Here is a 26466-nt window from a genome sequence, read left to right as displayed (position 1 = left end):
AGCAGCATTGATGTGAATGAGCTGCCGGAGAGCTCTGAGGAAAACCTGAGAAAATTATTAAATTTGTTCGACCTACTAACGGTAAAAGCATGGATTAATTAAATCTGCTTCAGACATTAATTCTCTGATTCTGCTATATTTTTTGGATGATGATGGACTCAAGTAAACAGACTTGTTTTGATTAAAAAGTCATCAGGAGGCCTTTTAAAGGCCTTTATAACATTATTTCAGTTTTATCCTCATTTAATTGAAGGTGATTCGTGGCACACCCTATCACTGAATTCAATGCCCTTATTTGCTGAGTGCAGTCACAGAAAACAGTCATGGTTTTGTAATAGATCAGATTAAACCTCAGGCCCACAGATAGCGTGATTATATGTGGATGCATCATGTTATATAGCATACACTCGCTTTTTAAATTTGTGAACGAATAATTTTACTTATTTACCGCGCTCCAAAAATAGCCCTGACGGTAATCTATCCTGTGTCTTCCGATAATGCAAAATTAAAGGGGAAGTGGAAAAAATTATGTGTGACTGAAGTAAAAGGGGAAGTTAAAAGACTTCTGCCCAAAAACAAGCTGACATTTCAATGTGCTGTTGCTTTTTTGTCATATGAGACACATTCACTTGTGCAAGTCCACACGAACAGTAATTTCAGAAAAATAAAGTATATTAATCAATAAATATAATATATATAAATAAATTATTTGCAAATACGTTTAACCATAGACAAATGAGACTATATTAATTAAAATGGCAAGATAGTCGAGTAATCTATAATGCTAAAATGCTAACTCCACTTGTGGTTGTGGGCCTCTCCCTTTCTCTCCCTCTCTCTCTCTCTCTCTCTCTCTCTCTCTCTCTCTCTCTCTCTCTCTCTCTCTTCAATCACACATGTTGGTGTCAGGTCTCGTACAGTCGAAGTTTGTTGCTATATCTGTTGGATCATAAATTTAACTGCCTAGAACTGGTAAAGATAGAGCTCTGCCACGTCAGACATGAAAATGGTCTTTATCTCTAATTAGGCAAACAAGTTCTCACCTTTTTGACATACATCTACGCTGCTTCACAAACAGGATAGAATTCAGGTTTTATTCCCGTCTTCACTGTTAAACCTCACGTGTGCCGTGCTGTGCACATTTGCACGCGCTACAGGACACACCGATGTGCACCGAGCTGGAACAGTTTCAGTTTTAATCCACAAAAACACAGACGGTATTTGCTTGCACAATCAGTCCCAAGAGAGCCCGAGAGTGGTAAAAAGGGAAAGCTGATAGTTACTTTCACTCATCACGAGGCCACCTGCAACGCTCTAAACATGCGCTACGGTTTGACATATTAGACATGAGACCCACTTACACCCCCTCTCTCTCTCCGCTGGGATGTTAGCAGGATGTGGTTTATTCTCTCACAGCGATGCATCTTTGCTGCACATCCACGAGTTACAAATGCATTTCCTACAGCGTTCACCAATAGCCATGTTGGGTTATTTCACTACTACAAACTCTTTTGAATTCGATTTCAACTAGAAAGCGTTAATACGCACGTTAGCACACTTTTTTTGGTGTTCTGAAATGTTGGCAAGATCAGAGCTTACAGAGATTCGGCGCTCTACATGACGCCTGTGGTGCTGACAGTCATATTTAAGCAGCAACACATCATAAAGAACTGGATTTCAGTATTTTAAATATTCATGTCAGCAGAAAAGAGCAGGGCTGGAATGAGGAGGGTTTTGTACCATGATCAGAGGAAGTGGAGCCCCTTCATGCTGGTCTTCTATGATACCAGCACACACTGACATGACCCTGTTCCAGATGACTTTCCTACTTAATGTCACATTACTCTAAAAGGACACAACACCTATGGGAGACTGAGACCTAGATTTAATGTCTCTTGTGTTTTGTGCAGACGGTATTGTGACAAATTGCTTTCAAATTTGAAATTGGATGCCGTAGTGACAGAAACACATGTTTTTAATGTGATAGTTATGAATACTGTGTACTGCAATGTTCAGCAGCTTCATTATCTGTGTTGCCTTCATCATGTTAGCAGCTATACGGCTCAGAACAAAAGCAAATGAACTGCTTCAATATGCCATCAGTTGATGGTTAGGGCTTCCAGTAATGTATTTGTAATGAGGAGTATACGTACATTTTGCTCTGGAATACTGTAGTAGGCCCATAGATGGGCCTGTAGCAGAGTCACAGGCAGTATTTGCAGGTATTTCAGCATAGATTACCTGCAGTCTGAAATGTTGAAGGTTATTTAAGAAATATTCATGCTGACTCCAATATATGCTTGTATTCTAGCAGGCTATCTTTACCCATCTACTCCAGAATAATAATGGCATCAGCGGTCTACCTGTCACCCACTGATTTATCATCAGCCAACTCATGGAGGGACAGTGACAAGTGCATCTCCACAGGAAATGAATAGAAACTGGTTGTAATGGTTACCTATGTGCAGGTGCTCAGTGATAAGAATGTGTAATCATACAAATACTTGCAATGGGCAGTTTTTGGAGCATCCATGCAAGCTAACATGCACAGAAGTGTGCCACAAAACCAGGACTTGTGGATGAGATCTTGTAGCAACTGTGTCTATGTTTCCTTTAATCCCCCCCAATCTGACAGTGGTGATAAATCATCCATGTCCGATTTGTTGAAGTTTTCCTAATATGGGTGTCAATTAGTGCAAGAGTGCTACTGTGGCCACAGCTTTACAGCCTGCAAACTGGGCTGCCGCAGGCAGCACAATGCATTAGCGCACGATGAGCTGTCAGAGAGGATTATTTCAGCCACGCCAGTCAGCGAAGGGGGTGGGCGCCGCTCTGCTGCACTAAACCGAGGAGAAAGAGTGGGCGGGAGACAGAAAAAGGGAGAGAAACACATAGAGGAAAGAGGGAAAGAGAAGAAAGTGTCCATTACACCGGGTGGATTTTTCCAGAGCACCGATGTTGGAACACTCTTCTGAGCTGGCTCTGGTGCAGAGTTTGTATGCCAACAGCATGCGCTGTCCCTCCTCTGCAGCCGGGATCTCTGTCAGGAATGAGGACCTGCCTATGAGGTACGTTGGGGTTGGCCCCTCATTCAAATCTGGGCTAGCTTTTGTAGAGCAGCCCGTATTTGGTCTGCTTCTTTGTCTGGGCTGAATATTGTCATAGGATGTATTGTTTCCAGTTGAGGCATTTCTTTCATGCTGTGACTGTGTGACCGTGGGCAGGCTGTGGGAATTTTTTAGGATTTTTTTTCTAGGATCCCAGGTACAATGTATCTGAATCTGGCCATTCATGTCAATCCCATCTTCCCGAGACAAAATGATTCCATCAGAATGTATAGGATCGGTTTTAAATTGTCGCTGAATAGAAAAATGAATAGCATTCTTATGTCATTTAATAACCTTCCTTCTCTTTTCAAAGTTTCACGAGGGCTCAAATACTCGATTGAACGATAAAGAGGGATGGATGTGTCAGTGATGCAGGTGTTTGCCTCTGAAATTTAAAATATATATCTGTGTGATTAGACATCTACTTAAACTAACCCAGGCCTCACTGTACTCCTCCGTCAAAAACGACAAAATATATAAATTATTTTTAAAATAACAAGAATGAGCATTTGCATCCATCTTGGAACTTGATTTAAATTGTGTGGAAATGGATTCTGAGAAGGCAGTGTTCTCATGCATGCTCAGTACATCTCGACTCAATCGATTTCCTCTGGAAAGCATGATAAGATGAAGTTCTATCTCTCCATTTTGAGAGCCCTTTAGTTGGTCGCCATTCTGCAAGTGCTTTCATGGAAGGCAGAGCTGAGAAGAAGTGTGCCTCCCAATCCGAGGTGACGTGTTCAAAAAGACGTGATGTGACCCATTTGGGTTTGAAGCTGGCCTACTTTTACACTGTGCAGTTTGTCATGAAGGGGTGAAAATTAAAAATGTTGGATGATGATGATGATGATAATGATGATGATGATGGGTGTCTGGGACTTCAGCTCCACTGCATGCGGGGAAAACATTTGATGTAAACAACAAAAGCATGCAACGTGTGGAGGATTATGATAGGATTAGAGTAGTAATAATCTGAGATCAAGAATAGGAGGCTAGTATTATAAGGTGCTAGCGACTATGCATCAGCCTCTGGAATCCACTCCAAAAAACATCTCCGTCTTTGAAAAGAGATGGAGATGCATAAATGGCTGCGATGACATAATTAATGCTACAGAAACTGTATATTTTGTGTTGTATACCTACGAGAGAAACAGGAGCCCTTCCTTACAAGAATCCTGAGCCTTTTATAACAAATCTATTCAATGAGATCCCCTGAGATCTAATTGAGTCAAAGTAAATATGTGGATGCTGCAGAATGGATGACATTATTGTATTGTTCCGCCATTTGAATGAAACCTGATTCTCCAACGAGGTTTATCTTTTGATAGCAAGCCCTCAAGTTTAACTGTTATGCACGTTGCATGGTAGGCTTGTCTACAGGTATGGCAAAAATAAGTTGCATATCAAATTTTGCATACAAAAACCTCTTTTAGGCACCGTTTAATAGAGCCTGCTCTGCACTAGTGCCAAGTTGCCTTGAAATTGCTATGGATACAAGGATTACTCGCTATGAATAATATTTTTGGATTGTGCAGCTGCTAGAGCAATAATGAATGATTTGATAATTAGGCTAGGCCCCCATGCCTCTCTGCTATGGCAAACAGTACATGACAACCCCCCCCCCACCCCCCCCCCAAGTGTGGAAGACTCGCCCAGCAAGTCCAACACAACAAAAGAAGATAAGCTCCCCCTCCCCCAGGGAAACAACAGCCCAGCACAAAGGGAACGTGACCTATGACCCTGGGGGTAAGAGCACTGCTGAAGACAGCAAGAAAAACTGCATTTTAACCATCTCACTTTTGACTGGAAGAAATGTATGAACCTATAAGCAACGTAAGGCAATAAACAAGCTGGAAATAGTCTTACTTATTTGCATAATCCAATTAAAAAACAACAACAGGCACCTAATTTACTCCTGAGAAAATGTGGAAATGAGCAGTGTTATTAATCTTGATGATAATGACCCGGATTCTATATTTAAACATGTGGATTGCCTCTCTAATCAGAACCATTACTTCCCCCGACTCATTGACAGGCTAACCAATAAAGCTGGACAAAATCGGATTATTATAAGGTGCCATTTATCTCTGAAAAGGCTGCAGAGTATCAGTCATTATAAGAGTATAAAACCTCGGAAACTCCAAATAGGTCACTAAACGCTCTATATAAGACCACATGGCAGTCCCTATGGGGACATTACAGTCATTTTACATCGGGGTAGAGGCGCTGTGAGGCTTTTTGAGCAGCAGCAGCAGTAGGCAGCAGCATGGCTTCAGACTTTTGTTGAAAGGCCACGCCTCTGGTTTGCTGCAGCTCGATGTGCAGTGTGACAGCGGCTTGCCTGAATTTATTTCGGTCGGGGACAAGAGAGAAATTAGGAGGAAGGAACAAGGCGGATACCGGTTCCCTCTCGCTCTCTCATGCAGTTTTGAACAAGACGCCCCCTCCCCGCACCTGTTCTGCTTCGTCTTGTCTCGCAGGAGTTGAGCCTCTTGCGAGTGAGCGGACGTCTCTTCTCATTGTTAGATAGACGTTGTTTTGAGCATGACTTCGGCGTACAACCTGGATTTCCACCCTCTGGCTGAAAGTCGGTTAATGTCTTCGAGCGACACAATGTAAGTAATCCGAGTATTGATCTGCGTTGTCCCCCCGCCTCTCTGCGTTAGCAAACCCGCACATTTGTGAGTGTTTCTTCAGAGGGGAAAAAACAGTTCGGCGCGAGTTGGGAGTTAGCTACCGTTAGCCAACTGGGATGCTAACGGTGCTAATCAGACGAACGGTGACGATACGCTCACCTGAAGTTGAAGTAGTCTAACTAGGAGAAGTAGCCCCCGGCAGAAGGCACTTAAATACGTGCAACACACATCGTACTACTGAGCACACACCTTTTGATCTCACACCATATTACCCAAAGTGACTGGAAGTATACGCAGTTTGCTAGCTCGGTATCGCTTACTAGGCGCGCTACAATAGTCAAGTGACATGTGCTTCCGGAGATAACACGTTTCGCTATCGGTCCAGAAAAATGCATCTATTTGCTTTTTGAGAACATGTCGTGTGTTGAGTTACGCCGTGTGGTTGTACAAACAGTGCCGCCGCCTTGGTTAGTTAATCTAGTTGAACAAGTTTACGTTGACGTGTGTGCTCGAACGGTAACGCTAGGTGTTAAAACCGTCAATTGTCACCGGGTTAAAGGGAAGTGCGTTGATTACTGTTATCGTGTTAAATCGACGTAAAGTTTTGTAATGATGTATGTTGTTGCCGACCTGATATGTATTAGTTTTGTACTTTTATTGGCTAAAAGCTCAACAGCAGAAATGAAGCTTGTTTGCAGAGAGCACACGGGCTAATAGCTCGGCTCGCCTGGCGCACTCCCAGTCCCTCCCTGCCTCTCCGCTAGCCATCGAGCTAGCTAACGTCGTTAGCTGCTCCTCACAGGCTGCGTTGCCCCCCGTCCATGTTGAATGTAGAGTGCTTACTTAACGACAGAAAACACGTGGTTTGCTACATTATTGAACCATTAATGGAAATCTTGTGACAGGGCATGTACACAAGGGAGAAGAGACATTCACCAAGCACAGAGGTCCATATTATAACTCCGTCCATTTGACATAACGCCAGCTAACGTTAATCCCGTTTGACAAAAACATTTTCCAAGACCACAGCCTGCTTTTACAACACTGTTTAAAATTTAAAGACTAACACTTTCAGGAGTGCTGTCTTTTATTTATATATATATATATATATATAAATATATATATATATATATATATATATATATATATATATATATATATATATATAAATATATATATATATATATATATATATATATATATATATATATATATATATAATATATATATATATATATATATATATATATATATATATATATATATATAAATAAAAAGACAGCACTCCTGAAAATTGAAATTTACACACACGCATATATATATATACACACACACACACACACACACACACACACACACACACACACACACACACACACACACATGTGTGTGTATGCTTGCTTTTAGGTTTATGAAAGTTAAGGAAGTTTTGATGGATGTGATGGAAATAAGTTGATAATTGAGAAATTAGATTTTTTAATATCACACTTTTAACAGGATATTTTGAAGAATATCTCTTCTGTAGGACTAAGATATAGTGAGGTGGTGATTGAGTCTTGTCCCAGCTGTATTTGATTTGATTTATGCCCCGATTGTTGACAGTAAGAGTGACTATGAGGGCTTAATCGTGATCCTTTGGCAGCCACCATGTTCGCTATGTCGGTAAGCTAAGCTTCACAGTGATCCCTTTTGTTGTGGTCCGCGAGCTGTTGATCTGTACAAAGTGTAGGATCTTGGCACAGGGTCTGGGGTCTGCATGGGCCAGCTGTTCTGCTCACTGTGAGGGTGGCGGTGGTGCGGTGAGAGTGCCGTGTAGCCAGATGTTGAAGGCCAAGAGTAGGAATGCTCTGATATGGCCTGTCACCTGTTTCTCTTCTCCTGCTGCTAGTTTGGCACTGCAAATTACATGACTGGCTATCCTGGAGCTACATGCACATCCTTGGAACGCTCATAATCACATACGCAATGTGGTGCTGTGTGATCAAAGGTTGAGTAAATTCCTCTGCAACTTTGCAAACAACAGGTATTGTGGGACAGGGTTACACAAGACCAGATGCACCCAACATGTCCATGAAATTGTCAGTGCTGGGTGGCTGTTTATTTATTAACAGAGTCTACATTATATGTTAAAGCAGCAAATAATTGTGATACAAAATGTTGTTTGAAATGGTAAGAAATCAAATTTTACTTACTTTACTTGCTCACTACAGTGTCAACTCCTATGGTTTTTTTTATTTTTTATATAGGAAATGGTGAATTAAGAAATGTCTTGACACAGTCATAAATTAGTGTATGGTATTTGTAAGCCTACACTGAAAGCAAATAGTGTTTTAGTGAGGGGAGTTTTGTATGAATTACAGTTGTTCTGTTGCTTATCACAAGTTCGGATAATGGATGATTGAGTAAGTCGGGGCAGTAGGCACACTGTCAACGTGTAATTGCTACTTTTAGTGGGCTGTTTGTCTCTTCATTTGAGGTGCATTGTTCAGTCTTCTGCCTGTTCCAGTGAGCTCCACCTGAATATTTAAATCTATGCTCCACCTGACACTAACAGAGGTGTAAGCAGAGTTTATTTAGTTGGATATTTGATGTTGGGTTTGTTCACATGAGCTAACACACAAGCCTTACTGTAGCAACGTCATCCATAACCGCCAGGGATGCTTGGTGTGATTATGGAGCTAATGGGGCGGGCCTTGTCATCAGATGCTGGCCGTCTGTTAACATGCGGCCCATTCAGAGGCTGATTGAACATGTCTGTCTTCATCAGGAGAAATGCAACAAAGAAATCAGGCCATGTTGAGCTGAATTGAAGTTAATGCCAAGAGGAAAATATCTTAATAACTTCTCATCGGTACAACAGTTTGCTGATTGGGGTCAAACATTTGGTATGCAAATCATATAACGCACAGTAATCCTGTTTATGCTTTCTGGCCTCAAGCGACATCCATTCCTGGTTGTCATTTGCTCTTTGAAACCTGGGCCACGAGTCTGACTGGTTCTTCCTCAGGGGTCCTCCAACAACGTTATGTAAATCCTGCTGCTTTCTGTGACCATTTTTAAATTTACAACTCCAAGACCGTCAGGATATTTTTATTCCAAGCTTGTGAAGGCTCCTGTCAAGTAATAATCTACCTCTTTTGTAGTAGTGGAGAAAATAGATGAAGCTAGAAGAGAGAGCCTTCGTGTTCTGCTTGACAGCTGTCAAAGATATTACCAAAGCATTAGAGGCATTCTCTGTCTCGTTGAATCAGCTTATAAGGCCACTGGTTTCCTCAAAGAAAAAAACAACTCATGATTTTTGTAAGGGTATTACTAGAAAACAGCTGTTTCAATCAACTGATTTTCCTCTTTTCTCCGAAGCATTACATGTGTCCATGTGATCTGTGACTTTTTTTTTTATCCCCAATAAAGCATGACAGCAGTGAGCTGCTGGTTGTCAAAACAGCCCAAGGCACAGGAGTTTTACTAGATTACTCAAAACAGGGACAGAGACTCAGTATGAGGTGTAATTTTGCCCTAACAAGACTTGTTCTCACAATATTTTAATTAAAGCAACGTTGTGAGAGTTTAATTGAGGACCAGATAACATTAATGAAAGACTAGTAATGATGAAAATACAATTATAGCGGAGGTGTTTCATCATATAAGTGACCACAATTTTATTGCTTACCATCAGCAGTGGTGACAACAAAATCATGTGACACGTTGCTACTGCGATCCCTGATGGTTTATGGATGCGTAACATCCAAACACACGACACTGAGCTTTCAGAATCTTGTGCATTACTAAACAAATTGGCTGACTTTCTATTATGGGCACAGTAAAGGTGTTGCTGGCATACTTGCGCGGTCAGAGCTCACCAACAGGACAGACACATGGTCCAGATAAATCACCTGTTTTTATGGCTGGTGCAGCAGTAAGCATGCAACTGTCGTGGCTCTGAATGACTCGTCAGCTGCTGCAGGGCGTCTTGGAGCTTGATGAGCTGCCACATCGCAGAGCTGTTTGTGGAAGCTCAGCATAAAACATCACTTCTGTCTGGGAGCACTCTGCTGGGGGCTGCAGGGAGCAGAGCTGGGCAGTATTGACAGAATCAATTATAGTATTTTTCAGCACACTTCATCAGTGGTGTTAATGCAGGTATGTGCTTCCCTTTTGTGCGGGCAAGCAGGATAGCAAATTTTTTGACCATGGTGAGAATTTAGCATTTGAAACACCATATGCCAACAAATATGGATTGAAGCAGTATATTTTGTTAGATATAACATCTTTCTAAATTGACTAGAACTAAAACACTAGAATCAAATGGTATAATGCTAACAATGTAAGCCGTAGGCCATTAAAGCATAGGTTGTTTATACAACATTTTTCAACATAATCACCCGGAATAGGATCTCAACTTCAACTCAAGTTCTCAAATTTGAACTTTTTTTTAATACAAAGGAAAGTTTTTAGTGAGACATTTGTCATGTAAGCGTAGCCTAAGATTAGCCCAGTTCTTATTTGCGACTGAGCAGAAAGTTTAAACAGAATGAATAGACATGGTAAATGTTGTGCAGCATTCAAATGATGATTTAGAATTTGAATGTCAACGTCATGAATAAAGCCTCATACTATTCGGTACAGCCCTGGTATCAAGCCATGCTGAGAGCATTGGTTACATTTCCTTAGCGTTTAAGATACAATGACTACTTTGACATACACCAGATATTCTGGTTTGTGGCCTTAGAAGGACAATTTTTTGCTTAGTAAGACAATATTGTAGAATTCACTAATAATCCTATTTACATGCAGCACTGCATATTCTGATTAATGCACTTTTGCATCAAAATGTTGTTCAACTGTGCAAACATATCTTCCCTCTTTCATTCCCTCAACCGTCTTGAAGAGGTTGACTTGCTTAAAAGTATGCGTTTCTCCTTAAGACTAGAATTGTGATCTTTTATTTTGGGCATGCATTTCTACTACAAATGGTTGGGTAGTTAGTTTGTGTACAATACACAGCGCTGCCACAGAGCAAAGTGTCCAGAGACAGTGTGTCACAAAGTGCCATTAAAAGCCCTAAATGAGACACATTGGGGAATGCTCTGAATACATGTCCAAAAAATCCTTCTAAAACCCGAATATCAGAATAAAATGATATTGTCTGGAATAAGGCCTAATTCAGAATATAATTGGGAATATAGTCATTTTCGTAATGATAGTGGAACATGACTGCATGTAAGCAAGGTCAGTGTTAGTTTTGATGTTTCTGGTTCCACCCCAAGACAAAAGCGATGAATGGAATTTCAACTATGGTGCATAAATGTTTGAATTTCGTTTTCACTGGAACAAAGTTCTGGTTACTCAGATAACACTAAACCATTGTGAACAGTTTTCATTGAAACTTAACGACTGGAGAAATAATTCCTGTGAAAACTGCTGGCAGTGTTAAGGTGTATCCCAGCAGCTTTGTATTGGCATAATGCCACTTCTGTATCGATATAACATTATGCAGCTTTAACAGCTTGACACAGTGGTTCCACTGATATATACTACTTAATGGCAGCAGGTGTCACTTAAAACTGATGTGCTACTGGCAGATACTGATCCTTGAAGGCAGCTGTCACCTTCTGGTAACTAAGCTAGCAGGGGAGACACACCCAGTCACATCTATCTTCAGCTTATTTTCCACAACTAGCGTAGCATTTAAGTCGGAGCAGACCACAGGCCTTTCTCTCTTTTGTGTGGACTCTAAAAATATTAGCATTACAAAATCTGGTGAGTCAGTGTTATTAACAGATCATCTGGCAATAACAATGTGCCTTCCTGCGCTGTGGAAGTGTGTGGATGTTGCATTAATCTGTTCATTTTTACTCATTTAGGGGCCGTCTAGCTAGCTTGCTAATTCCTTGCTGATTTCATACAGTTACAGAACATAAACGGCACCACACAAATTGCTGGGCTTGGCTTACATTACTTTTTTCACCGTGAAAGTTGGCTCCAGATCTTGAAAAAGAGATTTTTAATTTTTCCTGATTTTGGTTTAGGGTTTAGTTTTGAGATTTTGGAAAATGCAATTCTTTTGAGTTGGACAAGCTGGACACATTTTTGGCCTAAGCTTTAGAGGTGCCTATAGGTGGACTTTGTAACCTTTACACAGAGCCAGATGAGCTGTATCCCCCGATTTTCTAACTGGCGAAGCACCGACACTAGAGAGTGGTATCAGTCCTCTCATCTAACACTGCAAGAAAGACGAGCGTATATCACTAAATGTCAAACTAGAGTAGCAACTTGAAAAGCTGTTCTATAGTTTCTAATTGTTTTACCTTGCTGTCTTTTCTGGCTCTTTTGTAAAATACATTTTTATGTGAGTCCGATCAATGTATGATATAAATGGTTTTGGAAGTAATTCATATGCAGGAAGGCAGTAACGATTACTCGTTACTCAAGTAACTTGATCACAAAAAATGCTTGAGGTAAAAACTCTGCCTCTTTGCTGCCAACATTATGCAGTACAGCTAGAGCCAGGCTGGGTACACTGCTCTTACTGTCAGAGCGTCGTCCAGAATAGTTAAAAAAGCACCAGAAACACAGCTGGTACAGAGACAGGTGCATGGTGGGCCGAGCAGCCCCCCCCCTCCCTTGTTTTGGCTATGGGGCTAGTAAGTCAATTTTTGTTGGGTTCTTTGCTTCTAATAAGTCGGGATGACCCTGGGGACAACGAAAACGGCGTAAAAAATGACCAGATTTCTCCTTTAAGAAATTAACAGTGTTTATGGCAGCTATATTAAATGTTAATTTTTTATCCGATTACTCGATTAATTGATGGAAAAATCTGTAGATTTCGACTACAAAAAGATTCGATAGCTGCAGCCCTACAAATAATGTAGAATTGCAGTTAAATTTCCCTTACAGGGTTTCCGCTACGCACATTTTGCAGCGGCAGCCCCAGAATTTTAAAAGCCCTCTGCAACGGCTTTTAATTTGACACGACAATGAAGACGCATCGATGGAGCTCTCTAGAGTCTTTGGGCGACACGTTTGAGGAGAGTTAGGCAGAGAGACGAGTAAGGAGAGACACTACGAGAAAAGGTAGATTTTATAAGCTAACATTAAGTTAGATGGATTTTACAGTTTAAAAGCACGTAGACCATTCACGTTATTCTTTATTAATATTCATGGTCAACTGATAATAGCTATTTCATGAAATAATGGTCCATATAACCTAACTTCAATGCTAGCGAACTCAGTGGGCCTTAATTTAAATGCCGGGTGAAGTCTAAAGCTAATGTAATAAGTGGGCTAAATCAGTTTGCCATGTTTATACGTAAAATCAGTTTTTCCTATCTTCACTTGTGAGGTCGTGTTCACTCAAGTTCTTTTTCGTTGTAGTTCAAGTGCGTGTTTTGGCCTGCCCCGGCTGCTGAAAAAATTCCTAGAGGAAACACTTTTACATTTCTCGTCAGCAGTTTCTTAAGCTGAAAAGACAATGCTTAGCTGCAGGGGGCATTGGTGCTTGATGAATGTTAAGGAGATGTTTTTCAAATCCGACACAAATCCAGTTTTTCAAGTGAGGTCTGCCGTTTCAGCAGCAAGATTTCCTCAAAGGGCCCCTCAGCAAAATGGCGTCAGAATGCCACTGGCAAAACTGGATAAATGGTGTCACCCACCAGTGCTGTGGCCTCAGCAGACGTAGCCTTCGATGTGTTCCAAAGCATCTCTCTGACTTGGCCCATTGTGCTGTGGAGGAACGGTGAATAGTGTTCTCCAGCATGGGCGAACAATATGTGATTGTTCGCTTGTTGTGCTGAAGAAGCTGTAGGTTACTCTCTGTACCATCGCCAAAGCGCCTGAGGAGGAGATGTACCGCAAAATCACTATCCGCTAACCAGTGATTCTTGTAGGTTTAGAGCGCTGCAGTGCTGTTTTCCTTTAGCTGTCGATGCTGGTGGGAGGGGGACACTCACCTCTTTTTGGTGGAGAGAGGCTTTTGTTTCACTGGAGCAGCCTTTTTTATCGTGTTTGAATGCATTGACGGCCTACAGGGGAAAAACACATTCATACTGAGGTGTGGAGTGGGATTGTGATTTTTTTTTTAGCATGTCCTTTAGGTCCCTCAAGGAGTTTGGTGTTTCTGCGGAACGGCTGGGCTCAATTTGTAAGAAATGGATGGCTCGTGTCCAAAGGTCTGTGTGTGATATTGCTTTTACATTAGTGTGTTTTTGTCAGTCACACTTTTAAAATGCTTTAAGTCATTTTGGTACTGTGAATGTATGTGTGCCAGACATCATTTTTTTTATTTGTATTTTTTTTTTTATACAGCATAGGCTACACCTATTGTGTTGTACTTGGGGCCCTTTGTGATCCTCTGTTGTACTACATTGTGTTTTGGGAGTAATGCTTTATGAATAACACGATTCCTCGACACCCGTGGCTGACTGTAGCTCCAGCCTCACTTCTGCTTTCCATCCCCACCTGTCAGGAAATGTTTGTGTGCTTGATTTTGATTGATACAAAGGTTCTGTAGTTGTAGGTATATTGGTAGGTATTGATTCTGTCTTTAAGGCTTGCCTGCAATGGAAAATGTCACGATTTAGGACTTGGCTCTCTCCGTCATTGCGATACTACTCCCAGCTTGTTACTCAATATATTGCTGATTATGCAAGTCAGTTGTTGCACCACCAAGCAATATATTGTTACAGCATCCACTCCCGTGCCTATTAAAATATCACAATACAAGGGATTTAATAATCTTACCATGACTAATCATTCTCCGAGCAGCAAAGAAGACTTTGTTGTAATTGACAAATACTTGATGAGAACTTTTGTTTGCTATTTGGAAATATTTGTGTTTTAAATGGATAATGTGGAGTGGTGTTTGTTTAACCGATATATGTGCTTAAATCTGAAATAGTATTACTACTCTTACCATCCACTGCCCAAATAATCACGATTAATTTAAGATGCCTATGAAAATGTTTGCGGTGTAAAGATTAACACGTAAGATCCAAAACTCTGCATCTGACTAACATTTTTAGCAAGTCATGCTTGTAAGCAGGCTGTCACTAGTGGGGAGCTAGCTAGGTAACAACCTGTGAAATGTCACAGAAACGAATATGGTTAAAATGTGTCGGGTGATTTGTTTTGTTTGCGTGAGGCTAGGCTTCATTCAGCAGCACTACACAAGCATTTGGATACCTTCCTCTGCTTGTTGTAAAAATTAGCATGCGCTAATAAATTAGCATCCCTAGCTTAGACCTCCGTGTGTCCCACTGCTAGAATCCCTTTTGGTTGCTAGTGTCCCTCTGCTACACTAATATAGCAGCTAGCCGGGTACTGATTGAGTTAACAGTCTATGGTGTCAAGATTGTGTGGTTTATGGCCATTGTCAGTGGATGCAGTGAGAAAACACTGTCTGTGCAGTGTAAGCATTCATTTTGAATGATGTATGATATTAAAGTATTTGGGCTGTTGCCTTATTGATTTCACAGTGTGGGACATCATGTCACTAATTCATAGTATTCAGTCACATCATATCAGATGAGAGGATATTGGTTCAAATGAAAGGTTATCATAAATTACAATGGCCAATGAGCTGCATTGAGCCATATTGGTATAGGAAATATATGACATGTCATGAGAACACTGAATTAAGTTGAACTGAATAGGCTCATATCAAAGGAAGTGCTATGTTTAACTATATTGGAGATCATTACGTGTTTAACTATCGTTTTTGTATCCATTTGAATTCAGACAGAACGTACCTAATAAAGTATTTGACAGTCTGTAGCAGCAGCGGTTTGTTTAATTGGATTCGTGATGAACAAAATGTGAACAATTTATTTTGTTAAGACGTTAGTGTGGTAACAGATTTCTCCCCCCCCCCCCCCCCCTTTAGCAACGGCAACGGCAGCAAGATGAACGGGTCACTGGAGCAATTGGACCAGCCAGATCCAGACTCCATCAAGATGTTTGTGGGTCAGATCCCACGGGCCTGGTCAGAAACGGAACTAAAAGAGCTTTTTGAGCCCTTTGGAGCTGTGCACCAGATCAACATCCTCCGTGATCGTACCCAGAATCCCCCCCAGAGCAAAGGTACGTCCTGGACACAAAATTATTTTGTGATGGTTTCGTCAACCATACCACAGAAGTTGTGGAATGCTAGACTCTTGAAATGTTTTTTGTTTGTTTTAAATATAGTGTCGAGTAGTTAGTTAATTAATAAAGTGGATTAAAGCTGGGGTTGGCAACTTTAGGAGCCAGCAAGAGTAAGCTAGATTTTGAAAGTATCCAACACTAAAAAAGAGTAAGTGATTTATTGATTGCTGTTTAATGACAATTTCAACAATTAAGAAAAATGCATCTAAAATACATTGCCTGCCCCAGCTTCAACCTACTCAAATGAAATGCACTGATTACAATTGATAATCTGTTCATTTGTATGATATCTTTATCATTTCCTGCCTCTTACCATTTCATATTGTGGAAAATATTTGTGAGGGGTATGTAAGCAGTTTAAGACATTATAAATGTTTTAGGTTTAGTTTAGTTTAAATGAAGTATTTTTTTATTAATGTTACTGCCTTTAATACATTTGCACATCTAAATATTGGTTGGTTACCTTTATGAAGTACATGTAAATTTAGACCTTTTAATATGGCCGCTGTTTTCCTTTACTTGTATAATTTGCCTGGCCATCACATTACCATCACATTTCTGTACAATCCATTTAGACACAGCATGTCTGCACACGCAATGCTATTGTGTTTGTGATTACAGTTAAGGTGATTCAATAGCCTTTTCTTTCAGGGTTAAAAAGTAAGTCATTTTTGGCATAACCCTGCATTATAGGAATATATTTCTCTTTTACTTTGCTGTGCTGGCTAAAAAGCAGCATTGTATGAAGGAAGTGTTACTCAACTGCAATTTTCCTTTTAGACATCTGACGCGCCCACCTTTTTTAGAAATGATGCTTGAGTTGAGTGAACCAGTTTAGTTTCCAATTAGAGGAGACTGTGAAGTGGAAGCTTGCTGTCTGCAGAAAGCTGCAAAGTGCCACTGGAAGTGCTCAGTCTCCCGTAACTAACTGCAGGTGAATAAAGTAAGCGACAGTTTCTCTGATGTAACTGTCCTGCGTTTAAGAAATCACCCAAATTTCAATTCCCCTGATGGTTGTGGGACTCGCCATGGCTAAAGGCACTAATCCACACTGCGGTTGAAATGTGGTGGGACCCTGTTTCATACTGGACTTTGCGTCTTAATGTAGCCTTTTTTTGGCAACCAATGGTTTACGGCCCTGCATGGTAAAGGACTCTGGCCAAGCATGGCTGGTAGTTTTAGAGGTGGTGTTGGCATATTGAAGGCTTATAAGCTGCTGTTCCACTGATTCGGTCTGTAAAATCGTTGGTTGAGGCAGCCTGAGAGTGTGTTGCCTGACTGGCAGTGAATCAGTGATTTTCCCCATTGAACACAGTCTATCCTTATGTTTTTTTGCCTCCACTCTTTTTCTTTTATCAGTGAAAGACATACTGACAACAATGCTATCGTGACCAAATAATCCTGAGTGTCTTCAAAAGTATATCAGAAAAGCTCCAGGGTGTGTATTATTCTGTGTGTGTCCAGATATGCAGCCAGCAAACAGTGTGCAGTTCACTGGGAGGCTGAAGAGTTCAAAGCCCCCTTATTTAGCAGATCCCTCCCCTGTTCTGTGTGGAGTGTCAGCTGTGATAGCCTATTGACATGTTAATGCAATGTTAATATATTCTCGTAGATAATCTAGCCTGACCACAATGGTCTTTGGCTCACTCAGCCTATGTGAGGTGAATATTTTGCAGCAGAAACCTCACGCCCATCAATTTCAATGCCGTCCTCCTTTCACAGTTGTTCTACTGCTACTGGGAGAAGTGAGGGGAGTTTTATCAAAGCACGACGGCCCAACGATTTCTGGCTTATATTTATTTGCATGGCCGATAATACACCCTTCAGCCCCTTCCTATGTCATCAATCTTGCTTTTGTTTGATTTGTTCACTGAAATTGCTGTATTCCCTCCTCCATTTTGGTTGTTTACTTTGCCACGGATCTATTGAGGAGCCATCATATTTCCTTGTTTTTTAGGTCACGTCTACTGCAGGTCATGAAAAAATCATCTGATAACTATCACGCCTCTCTGGATGGTTTATTTAGCTCCAGTAAATTGGAGGCAGGGCTAAGCAGCAGAGAGAGAAGAAGAGAGCGAAGGAGAGAGCTCAGTTGGTTGTGAGAGAAAATAGAGCAGTTTGATGCATATTAGAGTTCAACAGCCCTCCCCGCGGCCTGGGAGCTCCAGTAACGGCATAATACACACTATGTAGGTCAGAGACGCTGCAGTGCTCCACTTCCCCAGCCCAGTGAAACTGACAGGCTGGAACGCCACTGGCGGTCTGCTGGGACGGAAGGATGAGAGGCTTTTTTTCCCTCCCCCGCTCTTCTTTTCTTCGTTCCCCTCCCCCACCTCCTCTCTCCTCCCATGATTCCTCTTCCCTGTGCCCACTCCTGCTCCCTCTTGTCTCTTTGTGCCGTTTTCATGCCTCCTGTACGTTTGTATGCGATTGGATTCTTATGTAACGCAGCACTCCGATGTGTTAACTGTGTTGGTATTGTGCCCTGGCATGCCCGGGTTGTGTTGACCTGCAGACTGTGCATCGGTGCCTCCCGACTGCTATCTAACCCTGTGGTCATCTCTATGGCCATGTCACACAACAGCCTTCAACTATCTCATTACTCCAGTGTCCTCGCTGCAAGCTCCTACATGAGCAGTGTGCACCATGTAACAGTTGGCGCTAAGAATATCCTGTCACATGTTTCGAACATGTGATATACAGAGAACATACTCATCCGTTTAGCTTCCTCCTTGCTCTGCAGCAGTCGTTGTGTTGCATTAACTGCCTGTATGCGCTACGTTTTTAATGTTGTTTTTGTCTCCTTCCCCCACCCATTGTTTGTCCCTGTTTCTCTCTTTCTCTGCAGGATGCTGTTTTGTTACTTTTTATACAAGAAAAGCTGCACTGGAGGCCCAGAATGCACTGCACAACATAAAGACTTTAAGTGGGGTGAGTAAGAAGTGTATGGGCTGCTTTACCTGCTTGAGTCCCTCTACATCCCTGGTGCAGGCTGTGATAATGAGATCTCAGCTCACTGAACGCCTGTCTGGCCTGAAAAAAATCCTGGCCCTGAATCTCCACACACTAAATTGATAAGCCAGCTGACCACGCACACACACGCACACACTACACGTGCAGGTATTGGGTAAAGTGTGCTTGACCAGGCAGCAGATTATTCACTGAGGCACAGGACCCAATTGCACAAAGTGGAACAAATTATTAATGCTTGTCTTCATGAATCATTGATGCACATCTGCATTTTTATTTCCTAAAGTTGGAGGTATAAAAAGAGTCATGTTGAGGTCTTTAACAATGAAGCCCAGTGAGAGTGAGTGTAGCTTCTTAATTCGTTGCCAGATTTATCTAGAGATTAGAGCCCAGTCAACTGGAATAAGTGTAGTTGCTTGTTAAACCTCCACAAATCTGCCCCGCCTATACACCTTTCTAAATGACTCCCTTCCAATCAATTAAATCTATAGCAAACAACTCGAGCCGTCGATTAAATCAATAGCACAGTCTATTGGAAATAGAGCCTGTCGGTGAGGTTACAGGTAAATATTGGACTGGGTTGATAAATGTGTGTATACAGGCCTAGTTCTCTTCACTGGAGAACTATCAATCAGCCAGACATTTCAAATAAAGAGTGGTCTCACAGCTCTAGCATCCCAGTCCTCTATCATTCTGTTACTGACATCGACCGCCGATGACTGAGTTTGGTTTGCTTGACAGTGGAAAAGCTTGCTTCTGTTCCTGTTTTCTCTCCCTACTGTGCTTCACTCTCCTTGGTCAGTGACGCTCGCCAGTGCCCATACTGAGCGGGCCATCTGTCTGCTTCTCTTTAGTGCTTGTCAAAAACAAACGTACAACCTGCTCAGGCATCTCACGGCTAGATTTATTTCTTCCTTAACGTCACGGGGCAGGTAAAATGTGCTAAAAATATTGTCTTGAAGTTCTGATAGTTGCCTTGGACAAATGTGTTCATTAAATGGCATGAAATGACAGATCCTGAAGCACTTTCTCACATGAATACACGGCTCTAGAAAGAGCATCATGTTAAGCTGACTCATGAGATTGTTCATAGAGATTTGCGACACCTTGTTTTGCTTGTATAGGATTATAAAATAAAAACAACCTAAAGCTGACTGTACATTTGAAAGCAGTACATAGCTGGCTTGCTTGCCAGCCATCTCCTAGGAAATGCTCTAAAGACGATGAGGGTTGTTGACAGGAAGAATCGATGCGTTCAATCGCAAGTTTACAGTACAGCGAAAAGTGAATATGGATACTGGAGAATATGATCCCTTCCATAAACAGAAAGGCACGTCCCCCTAAATGTGGTTGAGGGATGATGATGATTTAAGTGAGAGAAGAAAACAAGAGGCAGAGAGGAGTGGTTGAAGATATGAAACTATCGTGCTAACCATTTCTCTACCTTTTCTCCCCCAGATGCATCATCCTATCCAGATGAAACCCGCTGACAGTGAGAAAACAAGTGGTACGTGGGTTTATGTGAAATGTAGGTTTACGTTACGCTAGAATATTAATTCTAAAATCATGCATTTGTTCAAACTAGGGCTACATGATGGGGACAGAATATCGACTCTCAATATTTAAGCCAAATATCTCTATAACTATGGATGTGATTTATGATTTCATGCTTAACATTTCTTTAAAGTGCAGCAACCCCCGTTGCGTGCAAAAGACTTGTTGCATTTGTGGCAACGAGCATAGTCAGCAGACTCTTGTGAAGTGTAACCACACTCTTGAACGTTTGGTTCTCTCTGTGGGTGGAGCACGGTGCAGCGCTCTTCACACACGCTCTTCTTTTGGATTGCGAAGAGCGAAACTGCATCATAGATGAATGTCTTAATCAGAGAGAGTTGGTGACATAAAACTATTATTTAGCAATAATAATTAGGAAGCTTATTTTCTTAATTTCTCCATTATTGATTGCACAACTGATAACGTCGCAGCTTGATGATACTACTTTACTTGGTCTTTCATAATTTAACCTCGGGGCCCGTTGAATACTGGGTTATGGTACCCATCCCTATACACAACACATTGGGTTTTTAAAATCTTTTTGCGTACTCCTTCCTGAAATTGTGCACGGATGGCTGGCTCTACGTTCAGGGGGCTATGAGAAATGTAATATTGTGTCCATATCGTTGATTTTTGCAATATTAATATTGCGCATGTTCATATCTAGATATAGATACGATAACTATCTTTCAGCCCTAGTTCTAACAATATAAATATCTATTTTTGTACATTGTTATACGGCGTGTCCTAATGCAGCATTGTGGTGCACTTTTTGATCTGAACAATTATTTGATGTCCTTTTTCAATTTACTTCTGTCTGTCTCTTTTAAAAGCACTGCATTGGATTTTCCTACTTGCTGTTGGCTATATTATATTTGCAGTCATTTCCAGTAAATATAATACAAAATATAGAAAGATAGCTGATACTATTTACCTGTATTTTAAGTGACGTCTCCAGTCTGATCTCAAGCACACAGATGATGGTTGCTTGCTTTGTTTACATGATGTAAAGCAAAGCTTATTGACACAGAGTCACACTAGTCCCTTTCACACCCGCCACCGGAGGATGTAACAAGTTCAGAATTTTGATCTGAGTAAGATAGAAAGCCAGTAATTGCTCATGCGTGGCCGCCATTGTATGCAGCAGCATGTTGTATAGGATGCACAGCAACTTCGCTTGAGCTCGAAGAGTCGTGTTAATGTGCACGTTGAGCAAAAGTTCACTATCCATTGTTGTTGTTGTTTTGGTGTGCTACAGTTAATCGTATTTCATCACACAACCTGCTGACATGTCATAAGTCAGGGCCTCTCTGGTTCCGGTAAGCCACGATACTTCTGTAAAAGGAGACACTGTTGTGGCATTATGCTGTAAACCAAAGTTCTTTTTAAAAAGTGCAATCGCAGCATATCGAGGGATCTTCTCTCTGATAATCTCCGCCATCTCCACCTCTGTTAAATTTGTCCTTGTTCAGCTTGACCAAACGTTGCATTTAATTTTCAATTAATGGAAGTGATGTTGTATGACTTGCATTGTGTGGTGCATTCAGTGTGCAGAGAGGCAGACAGCCAGGATAATACTATCTTAAATTCATTTTAATATTTTAAATGTCTCTTGTTTTTTTACAATTAGATATTTATAAAAAATCCTATTATTGGATGATTGTCCTAGTGAAAACATCAGCCATATGAAGGAAAGATGAAAGACTGGAGAGAGACCATAACACAAAATGTGCAGCAATACACGATTTCTATTTAGTGTCAGAGGTTAGGAGGATTAAGGGCTTTAAAAGCTACCAAGGGGAGAAGAGGAGAGCATGTAGAGGATCTGGAGGAGAACACAAATGGATGATAGTCGTCTGTCTCAAGAAAGCAAAAGCTTCAAGTTGCAGAGATTTGTACAGGCGGCTGGCACCTTGACTGAGATGCAGAAAATGTGGCAGCATGACGAGGAAAGAAAGAAGTGCAAGATATAGCACATGACGTAACTGCCACTTTCGTTGCTTCATGATTATTAATCTGAATAGATTTCCTCTTTCATCCCTCTGCAGCGGTAGAAGACAGAAAACTCTTCATCGGAATGGTTTCAAAGAAATACGGCGAGAACGAGATCAGAATGATGTTCTTGTCTTTTGGACAGATCGAAGAGTGCCGAATTCTCCGGGGACCAGATGGTCAAAGCAGAGGTAGGCATGCCTTCAATGTAGGCACAGTGTTATTTGCCTCACAGCCGCCACCTTCAGTGTAGCAGACTACAGATTCTCATCAAGTATTTATACAGGCTGCTTCTTTATTTCAACCCCCTCCACCCCCCCAAAAGTGCACTTCACCTCCAGTGGTACCCATTGCATCCCCATGGTCTATCTTCCTGCCACTGTTGCACATTATCTCAACACCTCACAGCGAAGGGCCTATGCACTCGCTGTCCGGCACAATGGCCCGTCGCCATGGCAACCACTGGCTGCTGGTGTTCGTGGGCTCAGCTGGCAGGCGGCTCTGCTCAGCTCCTCTTTTACCGCCTCCTTCATCACACTCTACAAAGGCTGGAATTAGCTTGTTGTCGCAGCTCCTACGTAGCTTTCAACTGCATCGCCTCAGATAGCAGGCAGCACAAAGCTCTCATGTTGATTTATACAATAAAACCTCACAGCAGCGAGAGTTGGCCATGAATCTATATTTTTAAGTAATTTTACGCAATGCGACCACAATTTGAAATGGACGATAAAGCCCCCTTTGATGTTTGCAGATCGTACACATATTAGCAAATCAAAGCCTTTGGGTGTGTATTTGTGTGTGCATTTTAATGTGTTTATAATCACGTTGACTTCTTTCACCATGACACTGCATAGGCAAGCCTCTTTGGGTGGCAGTTTAATCAGCCGATCACTGTGCTCATGTGACACGTGTTACTGTTCTTCTTGTTGTGTTCTTTCTCCGTGTGCTAACCAGTGAGGGTGGTTCTGTGTGCTTGGGAGTTGCCATTCTCTGTACTGTAATGTGTTTTTTGGGGGTTCATAACGAGTTGTCCAAACCTTTTGTCTTGTTTTGTTTCTTCTTGTCCCTCCCTCCCTCCTTCCCCCCTCTCCTATTGTTCCCCTCCCTACAGGCTGTGCGTTTGTCACATTTGCTACCAGGGCAATGGCACAGAATGCAATCAAAACCATGCATCACTCTCAGACTATGGAGGTACTGTACCCCTTAGCACCTATTTCTCATTTCCCCCCCTTCCCCTCCTCATACATTCTGCTGCCCCCTTGTGTTTGAAAGATGAAACACCTGTCCAAACAGACGGCCTACATTCATCATAGAGCATGAGCCATTTCCAAAACCCCTCTTGCTAATTACAAAATTACATTGTCGTCTTATTAATAATATCTGAAACATTTCCTCTCACATAGCTGCTGAATCCAAAGCTAAATGGACACTATGCAAATCACCGTCATCTCTAATTTTGAGGGTGAACTAAATGCATCTCATTTACCGATTCTGATATTTTAAAGCCTAGCAATCACAATCTGCTATTATCGATCTCATATTTTGGACCAGAGGGAAAAGAGCTCACACCATCAAATATAGGTTAACCCAGGCTGGACCAGCTATTCTATTAGATCTCTTCAAAAACTAGGTCCATGTCACCATGTAGCCAATGGTATCTTAGTGGAAGTGGAGCAGCAGTAATTTGACAGCTAGCAGGTCAGAGGCTCCCCAGTGAAGCAGCAGACATAGTCTAATTAGGAGCCCAACCAAACATAGCGCTCCTCCTACCAGATTAAACGCAGGCCCCAGTGGTGCTGCCACCCATTTCCCTGCATATCATAACCTCCCCAATTCTCAGCTGCCATGGGAGGTGCTGCTGGTGCAGAAGCCAATTTCCCTGTCCAGCCTGGTCCCTGTCTGGCTTTCAACTCTCAAAATACTTTAGCACCGCATGCCTCGTGCCCATGCGTCTGTGTGAGCAGTATGGGACTGTGTGTTTTGTGAGGTGTGTGTGTGTGTGTTGTAATGCATTTTTCTGGTAATGTCTGTTGACATATCCGCGTTTGAATGTTTGTTTTTTAATTGTTGTCCCCATCTGTGGTCTGCTTGTCTGTGGACTCAATTCAGCTCCTCTGAGTGCTAAAAAGATTCACTATGTACAGCATTATCATGTGCTCCTTTTTGGAATGTGGCCTATCTCAGCTATGCATGGCAGATGTCCTCTGTGTGTTCGCTTAGATATGAATGCAACAGGCATAAAAACTGTCTTGAGGCAAGGATGATACCCCCTTTTGAAAAATTCCTTGCAATGACTACCCTTGCATTGATGAATCAACTGTGGATTCTTCAGTGTGCTTCTGAATTGGTCTAACTACTCTGACCTCCTCACTGCTTCAGGGCTGTTCCTCACCTTTGGTGGTGAAGTTTGCTGACACACAGAGAGATAAGGAGCAGCGGCGCCTGCAGCAGCAGCTAGTACAGCAGATTCAGCAGCTCAACAGTGCCTCCACCTGGGGAAACCTGGCTGGCATGGGGACACTCACACCACAGTACCTGGCAGTGAGTATTGCTCAACACGTTACCCAGCAAAATTGCACAAATACTCGTGTATTATTAAACAGCACAGTTTTAGTTTAAAAATGTATTAATAGTTTAGCCATGTTCTCCGTGTGATAACATTATGACTACCTGACAATAAAATCTTCATATTTGAGGGTGTAGTTGGTGGTGTGTATTGGTTGTGAGGTTCCTGGTTGAACAGAAAAAAAGAGCAGAATTTTTCTCATGCAAATGTATTAAATTTTATTGTCAGGTGATTCTATTTTGTTTACTCGCCGTTTGTTAAACTGTGTTCTGGACTGAAATGAAGCGGCCATTTTGTCTACAAACTAGACTGTCATAGACTGCCTCAAAACTACTTATTTACTATTAAGTTATCAAAAGATGTTCCTGTCATAAGGCTAATAAATATGAAAAGTGAGGTGGTGATCAGTGCATTCACACTAAAACTGATACTCTTCCCCTCAGAAAAGGCATATCTTGTTTCACTCATTTTGTGTTCTGCCCGACACTGGCATGTGACTTGCATGTGCTCACTCCGATTCAGGAACAATGAGCATGTGACTTAATGATGGACATAATATGAGCAGCTGAGCTGTTTGTGGCAGGAAAACTACAGATATTGAGACTATAGTTTGCACATTCAGTAGTTACACATCTGATTGAGCTCACTGAGCTGCAGTTTTATCCAATTATCACATACATTTTTGATTTAAGGGAACTAGAAGGCAAAGATCAAGAGCAAACATAACATCTGCCATTTGGTAATGTTGTCTTAACAAACCCTCAAACTAAGATCCCATTTACACTTAAGCACTTCATTTATAAGATTTATTAATGTCTTCGTTGTAACAAAGTTCATCTTTTTCTGGCATTTTTGACCATCACCAAACGGCTTCAGGAACATTTTCACCTCTCCCAGGACTGGAGCAGAACCGACTCTAATTTGCTTGTAGAGCGGGAAAGACTGTTGGACAGGATGGCAAATCTGAACGAATCACAGACTTGTATATGTAGCTAAGTGTAATGTAGACGGGGCCTATCACCAATACATTGTATTTGTCAATAACCAAACGAAGCATCACATATTAAGAGTGTTTGAAAGCCAAGATTACAACTTCCAATCTTTGTCCTAACATTTACTTGATGTCACCCAATGTTGAAATGCTGAAATTCAACAAAATGTTTCCTGAATTCAGTCTTTCTTTCTTTGTCCTCAACAGTTGCTCCAGCAGGCCACATCTACCAGTAACCAAGGGAGTTTCAATAACATTCAGAGGCTAGGAGGTGAGTTTGCTCTCTTAGATACCACTGTTCCTAAGTCATCCTCTATAAATGAACAAGCAGACACTTTTCATATCAACAACCTTGTGACTTGATTCCTGACACCCACAGGGTTTTAACCATCATGAATCACTTTACCATTTCAGATCAGTGGCACATTAATTATTGGTGCTGTTATATTAGGCCTCTACAGGCTGCTTAAAATAAGACACAGCACATAACTGTGACTTGGTCAAATTAAA

The 26466-nt window shown here is 41.5% G+C and overlaps 1 protein-coding gene across 7 annotated transcripts in view; it reads left to right on the top strand.

Annotated features, from left to right (window-relative positions):
- Nucleotides 1-2809: 2809 nt before the first annotated feature.
- The window catches only part of LOC311018280 (CUGBP Elav-like family member 2), a 31995-nt gene continuing 8338 nt past the window's right edge, over nt 2810-26466 (top strand). For 2 of the 7 annotated variants that reach the window (XR_014597709.1, XM_084017164.1), the window contains exons 1-8: nt 2810-3068; nt 15624-15820; nt 18732-18814; nt 20312-20360; nt 22456-22590; nt 23511-23590; nt 24779-24940; nt 26164-26227. Coding sequence is in view for 6 of the 7 variants with exons in the window: in XM_084017164.1 (XP_083873290.1) it covers nt 2956-3068; nt 15624-15820; nt 18732-18814; nt 20312-20360; nt 22456-22590; nt 23511-23590; nt 24779-24940; nt 26164-26227 (883 nt within the window). In the remaining variant the exon portion in view is untranslated. Of the gene's footprint in view, nt 3069-5423; nt 5723-13766; nt 13912-15623; nt 15821-18731; nt 18815-20311; nt 20361-22455; nt 22591-23510; nt 23591-24778; nt 24941-26163; nt 26228-26466 lie in introns of those variants that run through there. The other 5 variants (XM_084017168.1, XM_084017167.1, XM_084017165.1 and 2 more) reach the window with 4 other exon arrangements.

The sequence above is a fragment of the Eutrigla gurnardus genome (genome assembly GCF_963514095.1).
Source record: "Eutrigla gurnardus genome assembly, chromosome: 9".
NCBI lineage: Eukaryota > Metazoa > Chordata > Actinopteri > Perciformes > Triglidae > Eutrigla > Eutrigla gurnardus.
The sequence above is the reverse complement of the archived record's forward strand: the minus strand, read 5'-3'. Positions and strand labels throughout refer to the sequence as shown.